General features: G+C 39.7%; 1 protein-coding gene across 1 annotated transcript; it reads right to left on the reverse strand.

Annotated features, from left to right (window-relative positions):
- Positions 1-793: 793 nt before the first annotated feature.
- LOC139473144 (heparan-sulfate 6-O-sulfotransferase 3-B-like) lies at positions 794-3,290 on the reverse strand. Its single transcript, XM_071255663.1, has 2 exons — positions 2,809-3,290; positions 794-1,403 (listed from the first exon to the last, which is right to left on the reverse strand). Exons 1-2 carry the CDS (start codon positions 3,288-3,290, stop codon positions 794-796), a joined length of 1,092 nt encoding a protein of 363 aa, XP_071111764.1.
- Positions 3,291-13,634: the final 10,344 nt, after the last annotated feature.

Below are 13,634 nucleotides of genomic sequence, written 5' to 3' on the forward strand. Positions count from 1 at the left end.
TTGAAATGCCGTACCACAGGAAGTGATCTGTAAAATGAAATGTTGAGGACGTTGTGCCTACTGCCTTTGCGTGACATAGCTAAACTAAATTCATTCGTAGTTCTCTTTAGCATGTGAGACCCCGTTTACGCTTCCCGAACTATCATACATCATGTCATAACATTTTCATCGCTATTTATTATGTAATACCTCTCCTAAATACTTTATAATTGTAACCTGTGCATATATAAACAATGAAAATCTACCACATTTATCACACACAACAACATTTGCCGTGTTGATCGAAACACCCCAAAAATCTTTTGTACTCCTGTGCAGCGTGAGGCAATTAATACCTTTTTATGCAAATTGTATGAATGGCGGGTGCTACCGGTAGGGTAGGAAATGCCTTTCCTTTTTGCAAAAACTTGGTTTCGACACTGATTTTCAGTGTTCCATTTATGCAAATTTCACAGCTGTTTTTCACTGTAAGCCAAATGGAACCTCTTTCGGCTGGTAATCTAGCCTAGTTATTCTCTTGCATTGGCAATTTATATTTACATGCATAGGCGTATACTCTTTCCATAAAGTCTACCAATATATGTATTTCTTAATTATATATCATATACAAAGTTAGTATCAGCAAGAATAACTATCAAGTAAACACAACGTTGTCACTGTTGTAATTCAGGAACACACAACTATTGAAGACAATAAACATATTTAGTAAATAAAATATAATAAAATTGGTAACCCAACATAATTACAACATATTAGTATGGGTCACGTTGACACGTTGTTGTTCAGTATTTTACTATTCTCGTGTGAATCGAAGTGAGGAATCCTTTGTTTTCTCAGCCAACATTTGTAATCTTTGGAAAAACAAGTCCTTGGCATACTGGTATAGCATGACATCAAACCTGTTCAAATGAAGTATTTTGTCACGTTGCACATTGGACAAATTGACTCTGCCACTCAATGTTTTACTGGGTGGAGTATCCTTAAATTTTGTGATGAAATTCAAGTTGAAGGTTTTCTCAAACAAGATCTGTGATAATTCTTGATGACCTGTCAAACCAAAGAAAGCCATGTTCCGTAAGTTCTCTTTTGCACTTGCCAGCATGAGATAGTGCCTTTCATCGTACGTGAGCCCGGAGGTGGAAGTATTGTAACAACCAACAATGCTCAGGTTGGCTAACATACGGGTTTGTCTGTTTATTCCGAGATTTGATACACAGCCCATGAAGTCATGAAGGGTGACGTTTCTCCAGTTCTTGTGAAAGCATGGAGGAAGTTCCGCCTTTGTGGCAGCATGACCATTGCAAATAAGTGAGGTACGTCCCCATGTTGCTCCTCTGATCACGTGTTTCCATTCGCTCATGAACCTTCGAAGAGGGTCTCTTACCATGGTTATGTACAAATGTCTGAAACATTTTTAAGCATCGATATGTTACAGTAAATCGATCATAACTACAAACACACACTTTCACCATAACAGGAAAATATATGGAACTATAGTGTGTGTGTGTGTGTGTGTTGTGCGTGCGTGCGTGTGTGTGTGAGTGTGTGTGTGTGTGAGTGTAAGTGTGTGTGTGTGTGTGTTGTGTGTATGTGTGTGTGATGACTTACAAAAAAACACCACCAGCACATTGGACTGTTTTATTGTGTAATCTGGTGTAAGCTTGGGATGAAGATGACAATTTACTTTGCCTCAACCACACTCCTTAATATGATTGTTCCTTATTTTGGATACTCGTGAAAGTAATTTTCTTCTCATCTGAGTATTACTATAATTATGTTGGCTTCCATCAAAGTTTCTATTTGCAATAGAAGTTTAACTTATGCTTAAAAAATATCGATGATCTGATATCGTTCAATAACCACAAAGTAGTCCATTCCCGATCACTGATTTACCCGCCTGAGCTAGAAATAAAAGAAGACCAGTTCATAAAAAAAATCAGATGGACAAAACACTCTCCACAGGACTGTATGACAAGAGGGAGGACTTCGACTTTTCCAATAGTCAACGTTTCCTTTGTGTTCAGCAATATATCTGCAGCTTACAACATCTACATTTCACAACTTTTGAGGTACAATCAAGAAGGCGCTTTCTACCAAGATTTCAAAGTAGGGTCATTAGATCAGAAGTTGTTTGGTCAAGATTACAACATTCATTGCCTCAGTAGTTTGTTTTAAGAAAAATGGAGGACATTTACAAATTTGACGCATCAGTGACAAACATGATGTTCGATTCAATCCCTTACCACATGTTCCCGTGTTTGTTTGAGGTGAACAATTGAATTGCCTTTGCATGTGTTTGTGGTTGGTGTGATGGGTTTGTTATTTGGAATGCAGTCTTATTCCAGTAATAGCATGACAACATGAGAAGTGTACCCTTGCAATTGCCCATCACGAGCCAACACTATCACCTCGAGGGGTCTCACTGTTCCTCATTTTAGAATAAAGATAAATAACTTGAAAGATTTTACCTCACTTTTAAAATTGATTGAAATCTTAAGTCCTCTGAAACTTACAGTACTGGTACGCAGTTAATGTGTATGTAATATACATGGGTGACAACGTATGTGCAATTAACCGTGTAAAACGTTCAGTTCTTTGTTGTTAATAAATATATATATATATATGTTGATAATGTAAAGGTATGCATAGCCTTTATCATAAAATAACCATCATATTGCGAATATAAAAGCACACAATTTATATATAACGTAGAATACGAATGTATCTTATCTATTTTCAGTCATAGGCCAAGACTTGCATTCACCAAAATGAATAAATGTCAACATAAGCAAAATAAAAAACCCATACCTTTGCTTTGTTTTGTGACTGTGACGCTTGTTCATTGTCCTTTCTACACATTCGTGAAGGTAAGTCCAGTCTGCGTGAAGTCCACAAGGCCAGTCGGTGACTGTCCTTTTGAAGAGAACGTTGGACTTCCATTTTTCATAACAATCACACTGTTTGGATAAGAATTGATTGCACTGACACCAAGGCGAGACATTGAAGTGATTCTGCATATGTCTCGCAAATGTAGTACTTCCGGTTTTTTGTATGCGCAAAAACACAATAACATCGCTTCCATTTACACTGACGTTGAAGCTTCGGATCAAATCCTGATTAAGGAAATAATGCCTTGCAAACTTTCCAGACGTGTATGTTTTATAATCATCCAACGGCAACGTTTTGTGGCTGTGGATTAGCTGCGTCTTTACAGAGGAATAAAACGACACTGTAGAAAGAGGCTCTTCGAGAGAAATAAACAATATATAGATGACTATAAGCGTGGTCATCAATATTAAACGGACAGTCAGAGACTTTAAGTTTGGTAAATTCATCTTCGTAAGATGTTTATGTTAAATGAAGAGCTTGTAACTGAAATGTGCCAGCAACAGGATGATTTGGTGATGAAATATCGACTTATTAATGAAACTTATCCAGTCACGGTCAGCTGGCGTTTACAAGTAGGCAAGGCGTCATCACCGGCTGGCCTCACGTGTACTGCTCTTATGCTTCATTTCTAACATTACCGACCGCGGGTAGTTTGGGAAATAATAAGAAGAAGAAAGTGGGACAAGAAAAATAATCTCATAAAACAAAACAAATTGTTTGAAGCTAATACAAACTATTTACACCCAATGGCAGTGATGAGAAAAGAGCCACCATGGATTCCAGTGAAAGGTTTAGGAAACAGTTGTGGTCTATACCCGGCAACTGTAACCTCGAGGAACCATGGGTAGAGGAATATAATGAATGTGCACACGAAAAAAAAATCACCATTGTTGTGTTTCATTACACCTGATTGCCTGTAAAATGTAATTGAAAAGTCCAAATATAATACGTCGGCAGGCCCTGATGGTATTAGAAACCGATTTTGGAAACTGTTCCCTTGTGTCCAAACAATATTACTTCACTGTTTTAATTATCTTGTGGACACAGGGGATGTTCCACATTGGTTGTGCAGAGGTCGAACAATACGTCTCACAAAGAAAGGTGATTTGACTGATCAAAAAAAACTTTCGCCCTATTACTTGTCTGAATACACAATCCAAACTAGTTACAGGGTGTCTTACATATATTGTGTCATCATACTGCGCATGCAATGACATTATTTACTTTGAGCAGAAAGGAACCAGAAAGGGATGTTGGGGTTGTAAGGATCAACTACTAGTTCGGAGATTGATACTTGAAGAGGCAAAAACTTACCACCGTAACCTCTCAATGTGTTGGATAGACTACAGAAAAGCTGATGCTTCTGTACCTCACGAATGGATTTTGAGGTCACTGGAATGTATTGACCTGCCCGAGCGACTACTTGTCTTACTCAAGTCTTTAATGAATAGCTGGCCAACTCAAGATGTATTCGCAGGGGCAGGTAGTGACTTCGGAACCCATTTCTATTAGAAGAGGAATATTTCAGGGCGTTTCTTTTAGCCCTTTGCTTTTCTGTTTGTCACTAAATCCTTTAAGCTTTTTGTTCAGCAAAAGGGAAGAGTATCACCCGGGACCTCCTCTGCACAGATCCCCAACACCCCTTAACCATATCCTTTACATGGATGACCTTGAACTTATTGCCAATGGAGGATCTACACTCAAAATCTGATTGTCAAGTCCTTTTCTAATGATATCGGCATGTCCTTTGGATTCGACAAAAGCAACATTCTTCATTTGAAACGTGGCAAGGTAGAAGAGGGAGGATCAGTCAGTTTATTTGGGGGAGGAGTTATTGGCCATATCGTGGAAGGTCAGGCCAACACGTACTTAGGGATGCAGATTAGGGGCAAACTCCAGAATGCCCATATCAAGGACAAACTTCGAGCAGAGTACACATTGTAGACTTTGATGCCCAGCTTTGGCACAGCCACAGTATTCTAAGCGACATGATGTTTGTGGTTTTGACACAGAGGTCCATCCATGGTATGACCCAGAATATGCAGAGGGCGTCATGGAAAATGATAAATACAAAATCCTTTGGTAAAGGCCCGTATACAGCCTCAGACTCATCAAGGCCAACAAAGATGATCTTGTCCTTTTTGATAAATCCAATGAAATCATTTATATAATTGAATTTTCTGTCCCTTTTGACACTTATGTGTGGGCAAGATTCAGGAAAAACATGGCAAATTTGCAGACCTCGCTTTCGAAATTTCACGCTTGCATCCCATGTACCAAGTTGTCCGACTCCCCATTGTTCTCGGTGCCTTAGATTTGGCACCTCCCAATCTGTTGACTGACATTGGGAGAATACCCGGGTTTGCTTCCAGGAATACACCCCTTCTGACTATCTTGATAATGCAGAAGGCTGCAGTGTTGGGGAGTCTTAACATTCCCCGAAAAGGTCTGGGTTGGTTTGACAAGGCAGCGCTTCCTGGGAGAAGTCCCATTCGCTATGTGGGCTGCGTGTAGAGGGGGAAAGGGCCCTGAGCTGATGATGAGCCTAACCAGTCTGACTGTGCCAGGATCACTCAAACCCTCAAGTGGTTTACAAATCAAATGTACAATATCACAAGATTAACAAAACAACACACATAACTTCACAACAATTATAATGGCAGTACACAATAGAATGGTAGTACAATATTCAGTGGCAACATATAATGGGATGGCAGTGGACAGTATCAAATAAAAAATTACTATGGTGATAGCAAATGTGATAATAACATATATTTACCCAGTGACGACAGCGGTCACTCCTCCGTGATATGCAGGGAATCAGGTATGATGAGTGATCCTTACATGAAATCTGGTCTTGACGTGATGAGATGCGTAAGAGATTCATAAACACGCTATTGTCCCTCTGTATACAGGCTAACAAGCTACTGGAAAGTTTTACACAGTGCCCACAACAGTCAAGCGGCACTGTAACATTTTACATGTTTCTGTAACATACTAGCATCGTCAGCGGTATAACGGAACGGAACTTCTTGACGACTGATCACTGTCCAAACAAAATGCAATCAGCGTCTGTCGAGTCTCAACAGAAACAACGAGATGGCATGATATACAATAGGTACTGACTTCACGATTTTTCAAGCATTAGTTTATACGGCATGACATGGTCTGAATCAATCTTCCAATGACAATTTGAAGTATTTTTTTCCACTTGTCTTGCAGCGCCAAACGTAGCGAATGGCCTTTATTGTCGGCGCACACGTCTCCCGATTACGTCCCACGCGTACTCTATGGACCATTGCCTTCTGGTGATGTTTTGCTGCTAGATGTAGCGAGCTACGATACGTGAACGGTAGTTACGAGCAGTATCGTCTTGAAAGACAAAATGTGGACAAGCAAGGCGAACAAATTAAAAAACTATTGGCGCCAGTATGTTGTCTGGGTGGTACTGTCCTGTAACCTTTCCCTGAATAATACGCACGCATAGGTGTCTTGGCACTCATTGTAACCATCATTCGAGCCCCTAAGACACTTTGAGCATATTGCCTTCCTCTCTCGGAGTTCTACCAGTTTTAGGCAACAGTAAAGCACTTAGCTTACTGTAGATAATGAAAATCAATAGTACTAATGCCTCAGAGCTATTTGACGACCTTTCTCTGAAGCGTCAGGTGAATAAACACACACATTCATTCTATCTTGCTGGTTTGGTTTCATGATGTCGCATTTGCGTATCTTTGCTTACATCATTAAAAATTATCACTATCATATACAATGCTAGTGTCATGTACTTAAAAGTTATATTTAATACCTTTAGGAGATGAAATGTAAGTGGAAAATGTACGTATTACGAATGGGGTATGTTATTCATAATTGTAATTTGATATGAACAGGTTAACTGGTTAACTAATAATCAATCCATTTTATCTTTAACAGAATATATTATTTTTATATATATATACACGCACGCACGCACGCACGTACGCACGCACGCACGCACGCACGCAAGCACGCGGTTATATTTCCAAATGTCATTTTAATATTGGATCAACGTAGTTCAGCAAAACGTTGATTGTTTTATCTAACATTATTATTTTCTTATAAAAATTGGTTATCTTGACACGTATAAGCGGGTATTTCCAATATCACCATATTTAGATAAACCGGTGTACAACGTATATGCATGTTGGATGGTTCCAATATATCCTATTTCAGCCTAACTACACATGAAGCATCGTCCACCATTCCGCGAATGAAACGTTCCCGTTAAGAGTCATGTGATTCCCCAGCCAACATTTTTTTAAAAAGTGTTTTTTATACGTATGGGGCACTGATGGTCAAGTCCTCTAATGAAACCTGTGCTCGCGGTTTCGAATCCCGGTTCGCATGGATTATGTTTCTAGATTTTGTCAACACAATACCCGTGCTCGTGGGTTTCACCATAGAAATAAACGTCTCAGATCTGCATTACTGCGTGCTTTCCTCCCTCATTAAGATGACATGCCGTGATATAACTGGAATACTCCTCAAAGCGGCGTTAAACCCAAATCACTCACTCACCATTAAAGTATGACATAATTTGGTTGAAATGAAGTAGTCTTTAACGATTCATATCTCGAACAATATAATTGTCTCTTAATGTTTTATTCAAGACATTTATTATTATTGGAGCTTCATTTGAAACAGGGGCGGTCGGGTGGTCTAGTGGTTAAAGCGTTCGCTCGACACGCCGAAGACCCGGGTTTGATTCCCGACATAGGTACAATGTGTGAAGCCAATTTTTGGTGTCCCCCGCCGTGATATTGCTGGAATATTGCTAAAAGCGTCGCAAAATCAAACTCACTCACTCATTTGAAACATGTCAACAGCATTTGAAGTAACACGATTCCATCTTCATACGAGCTGTGTTACGCAGTGGATATACAGACAGACTACATCAGCAGGCTGTTCCCTATCGGGTATCTAGGTGCTGGATTGCTTTCAAACATCAGATTGACTGTCGGAGAGGTGATAATTGTTGTATTCGTTTGGCTGTTCAGCACATATTCATCAAAAGCATTTTAATTCATTTTACTTAAATGTACAATTAGGTGACATATTATATATTTTTCACACCAACTTTCAAGGCTATGTTCAAAATGTTTCAATCCAACATGCGTCTAACGCAGATGGCAGATACAATCACGGTCAAATGGCGTGGGGGAGTAGAGACGACCACAGCCATCTGTTCTTCACACTTCACGATGACGATTACGTTAATACGTTGTATTGCTTGCGTCTTCCTTCTTATTGAAGTCCTATATTCTTCTTTTTTTAACAATTTACATACGTTTTGATAACTTTGATAATCCAATTTGTTTAATGAGTGAAAATATATACTACAGTTAGAGGTCATCACGTATCTCATAGGGTATTGATACTCTTCAAAAAAAGAAAGGCACAGGTAGTATGAAGTTCACTGAACTTGACTACACGAAAGATCCGGTATATAAATTGTGTATATGTTATCGGAAAATGTTGGTGGCCTGATATTCGACAAACGGTGCATCAAAACGCAGCCATTGTCGATTTGCAATGTATTAAACGTCTTTGTTTTCACACTTGTTAAAAAATGTCATGGAGGAAAACAGTGAAGCAAAATGCACGTGCAAGTTATGGCATTCGTAACGCGTGGTATTGGCTATAAAAAAGCCAGCCGACTTTGCTGCAGGCTTCAATGCAGGGTTGGAGTACACAAAGACTATTCAGAGACAATCAATTCAATTAATTAATCATTGCTACTACCAGTGCAAACGAAGAATGTTTATTCTAACATGTCATTGTGTGTATATACGCGAATTCTGATTGGCAAGCGCATCCTGTTTCGACTCCAATCGTAATAAACGCGAGAATGCGAGATCGCAACACCTGACCAATGTCGCTATCTCGCGATCTCACGATCTCGTGCATTTGTATGGCCTCAGACCACAGTTATCCCCCCTAAGTTTTACCATGAACCGGAAGGGAAATAGGAGAATATAGTGCCCTGTTCAAATGGGCTGTTCAGCCTGTGGCAATTTTTTGGGAGTGACTTGTGATAGCTTAAATGAAAGATAAGACATTGTAGTTTGCTGTCATTTTTTTGTAAGCTCCAATCTGTGAAGGTATTGATTCCAGCTTCCCATGATTTGACCCCAAGTTGAAGGCCGCTGTGTGTCTTTCGGTTCGAAACTTCCGGTGAGCATTGTTGACAGTGGTTACTGCGGAAGCAAGCTGGTGGATGCTGGCCGAAACTTTGCGTTTTAAGTGACAAGTGGCAGGTTGGTCAGCATGCAACAGGAGAACAGCCTACGACTGATAATAATTGTGGTGGGCTGTCATGTCACTGTAGATAGCAAAGAAGGAAATTAATTGTGGTCTGAGGCCGTATCGGTTGCCTTTTCAGTCATATGCAACTCTTTTCAAAAACGCGAGATTGCGACACTTGACAATTTTGTGTCAATTACCTATACAGTAATAAGTAACTATTTTGAAGAACGCGAGATTGCGAGACTTGACTTAATGTCGCGATCTCGCGTTTTTCTGCCAATTACCAATTACCTATTACCTAGTGGCTCAGTCGTCTGAGGCGTCGCCATTCGCTGTGTAGAGTTGCGTTCCTTGGGCGTGCCAGAAACCTATGATGGTGGGTTTCGTCCCATTTCAAGCTGACAAGCCAGGGTATAATTGAAATGTAAATACTCTTCAAAGCGGTGTTGAGCCAAACTCACTCACTTATTCAGAGCCATGTCGGTTCTTCAGGCTAGATATTGGGGGTACTTTTTCAGTATAAACATGTTATTGTTTTCTTATCGAACTATTTAAGGTATCTGTGTACAATTGCTGTCGAAGGGTGCGATTCAAATACATCATGCGTGTTCAGTAGGGCTACGTGCTCGGAGTAGGACCACACATATTAGCGATATTTCTATTTCTAGGAAGTTTGAGGCAATAGAATAATGTAAGGTTGGATGTTTTGTAGTCAGGTGGGAAAGGATGAAAATCTATTAATTTATTTTGTATGGCCTAAAGTAGCTAATATGATGTCGCGTAAAAACATCTGAAATCTCATTTTAGCCGAATGCTAGAACTTCGTCTTTTGAGAGTTTTGTTTTAATTAATATGCTCGCCGTGTATAATATTGCCTCATGGAGACAATCACTGTAACTGACGCAAATAGGTGCAATACTGCTGATGTGGCTTTAACCAATATTTACTCTCTCACTGACAGTGATATTTCATTTCCAGCTTCCGGACACTTTAATGTTTTCACTATCACTAGACATTCATGCACACAATTTCTTTTGTTACATTATATTGAGCATGTTGAGGGTTTTAACTTATATTAAAGTACATAGGGAACTGTACCAAAGGGAGAGGACTCTACTCTGCTCTACATGGGACTTTGTGTATGTAAATTACATAGCATTTTCAAGCTCAAGTCATTTCTAAATGCTACTTGGAGAATGAAGAATGAAAGAAGCATGACCACCAGACTACTAATGTGCGCATGCGCCTTGACCTTATGATAGTACGCATGAGCACGGACAACGTCTAAAAAACGAGAACACGTGAACGCGAGATCGCGCGAAAATGAAATGTCGCATTCTGGAGAATGCGAGATCGCGAGAAAGTCCCTTACAGTATTCCTTAAGCATTAACCAATAATTTGTCATTCAACATTTTTCAAGTTCGAAAATGCCGAGATTCAGCACTGCCGATGGGAACATCGTCAAAGGACGTATCCAAAGACGGGAATTGCAGTCTTCTGTTGCACGTCACTTCAACGTCCACCACAGCACCATTTGCCGCCTTTGTGACCTATACACACAGTTCAATTTCACTGAGGGGGCATATCCTACACCCCGAGACCTGAGTTGGTTGTTGTTCATGGAAATTTGTCAGCAAATCGCCACATGAATCAAATTCTTCAACCTCACCTTCTTCCAATCATTGACAACCAGAAGCTTTTTCAAGAGGACAACGCTCCTACGCACACAGCTCGTGTCACGGTAGACTACCTTCATAATGCCAACATCAACAATTTTCTGGCCGTCGAGATTTCCAACGCAATCGAATACCTCTAGGATCAACTCGATCGAAGTGTACGTCAACGTCAGAACACGCCGCAGACACTCCAACAACTGGCCAACGCGTTACAAGCATAATTGCGCTGAATTACAAAGGACAGAATTCGTACACTTATCCACTCAGTGCCGAGGAGATTCAGAGCCGTGATTGCTGCCCGGAGCGGAGCCACGAGATATTGAGTTCAGCATATCTTTGTGGCCTTATGTGACATGAAAATGAACAGTTTTCAATGCCATTGCACAGCGACAACATATGACGAACAAGCTCCAAAATTTCAAATTTCTTTGGTTTCTATGATATTAAGTTAAATATATCGACTTTTTAGGTACAATAAATTTATAAACAATCTACCTGTGCGTTTTTGTTTTTGGAGAGTGTATGTGTGGCTGTTCAGTAAATATTCATCACAGCAGTTTTCGTGTGTGTTTGTGTGTTTGTATGAGGGGGCACTTGTCTAAGGTGGAGTAATTCGCTGTTCGGAGGAGTTTCCACTTGGTCGTGGTAAACTTGTAATCTCCTGCCAGAGGCGTCTATGCTTGTCGTAAGAGGCGACTAACGGGATCGGGTGGTCAGGCTTGGTGACTTGGTTCATGCATGTCATCGTATCCCAATTGCGTAGATCGATGCTCATGATGTCAATCACTGGATTGTCTGGCCCAGCCTCGATTATTTACAGATCGCCGTCATATAGCTGGAATATTGCACAGTGCGGCGTTAAACAACAACCAAACAACCGACCATATTATGATATCACTTGCCATAGTAAAGTTCCTCACTATAACAAAGCGATATCACGCAATTCTGCACAATCCCTCAGCATATTTACAAAGGTCCCTACCCAGGTCCCTACCATTACACAGAAACAATCCCTAGCTGTACTGCTACATGCATGTATATAGCGCAACAATTCAACAAATAATAAATATCCCTGTGCGCTTGAGAAACTCTTAGACTGTTGAAACTGAAATGCTTTAAGCTGAGACTTGAAAATGGAAATAGTGGAAATTGTTTATGTAAATGACATTACTGATAAATTAGACTTAAAAATGGAAATAGTTGAAATTGTTTATGTAAATGACATAACTAATAATTAGACTTTAAAATGGAAATAGTGGAAATTGTTTATGTAAATGACATTGCTGATAAATTAGAGTGTATGACAAGACTGTTTGCCGATCGTACATCGATTGCCATGCCATCCAATGATAACAGTGTACTGGAACGTTCCTTAAGCACAAATTTAGCAAACGAAAGTGAAAGGACAAAACTTTAGCTGATAACATATAATCCCGAATAATAATTTTTCAACGGAAAAGAAATGAGCTCTGTAAATTGTCATAAGCACTTTGTTGTTATACTTGAAGCCAATGGCAAATGGTCTTGTCATATAGATACCATAATAAAAACAACTTTCAAGATGATTTACTCAATGAGAAAACTCAAACATCTACTTCACAGAAATACTATTAACAATATATATAAAATGTTCATAAGATCACACTTTGAATGCGCATGTAAGGTATTGGATGGTTGCACCGAAGGACAAAGTGAGAAATTGGAACAATTACATTTAGAAATGCGCGCATTGTAACTGGTCTACCTAAATCACTGCAAACACTAAAAGGTCGGGTGTTTTTTTCGTATATGGGCAATGGACGGAAAAACGACCAATAATTAATTAAAATTGATTAATTAGTGAGCGTCCAGAAAATGTACGGAAAAAAACTTCGAGTTTTTCAAGCGAAAAATAGACGGAAAAAACGATGCTTTTTGCTTCGCCTTGCTAACGACCAATCACATTGTGTCTATCCCCCGACGCACGTGATGCCCTTTAGGAAGCACAAGGTTTAGTATTCCTGGCTGCGGTTGCATGCTTTTAAAGGAAGCTGACCGATCATTAATCTGCTGAGCTAGTCAGTTCAGACAGTCTGACTTGACAGTCGCTATGTCAGCAATTAGGCTGCTTATATAACGACGTCAGCTGGCCAATTATTATTCTGCTGAGTTGCACGACTATTCAGTGCATTTGCTCACAAAATGCCAATGGCAAATAGTGTTACATTCGCCCTTTTCTTGTGAGAAACTTTGTCATTACAAATTTTCAATTGTACTACATTCACGTGGTTAATGATTCAACATACTTCCATTATACATCAAGACATCTAAGTATAACAAATCATAATTACAATATCGATCGTCTAGAAGAATCAATTGATTCCACATTTAATCCATACCCACAAACAATAAAACTACAATCATGATACTACAGGTGAGTACTAATACTGTTGTAGAATAGGTCTTCAGCAATCCATGCTAGTCGTAAAAGGCGACACTCGGGATCGGGTGGTCAGGCTCGCTGACTTGGTTGATGCATGTCATCGATCCCAATTGCATGGATCGATGCTCATGATATTAATCACTGGATTGTCCGGTCCAGACTCGATTATTTACAGACCGCCGTCATATAGCTGGAATAGTGCTGAGTGCGGCGCTAAACAACAAACAGCAAACAAATACTGTTGTCAATTTTTCAGCGTTATGTATAGAACATTCCACCATTCTCACATGAGCGTTGATTTGGTCCTTGTAGTTTTGTTCTGGGCCGTCACACACTGGGACATGTTTCCGTTATGTCGGCC

The sequence above is a fragment of the Haliotis cracherodii genome, unplaced genomic scaffold (assembly GCF_022045235.1).
Source record: "Haliotis cracherodii isolate W230 unplaced genomic scaffold, xgHalCrac1.p SCAF_27, whole genome shotgun sequence".
Lineage (NCBI taxonomy): Eukaryota > Metazoa > Mollusca > Gastropoda > Lepetellida > Haliotidae > Haliotis > Haliotis cracherodii.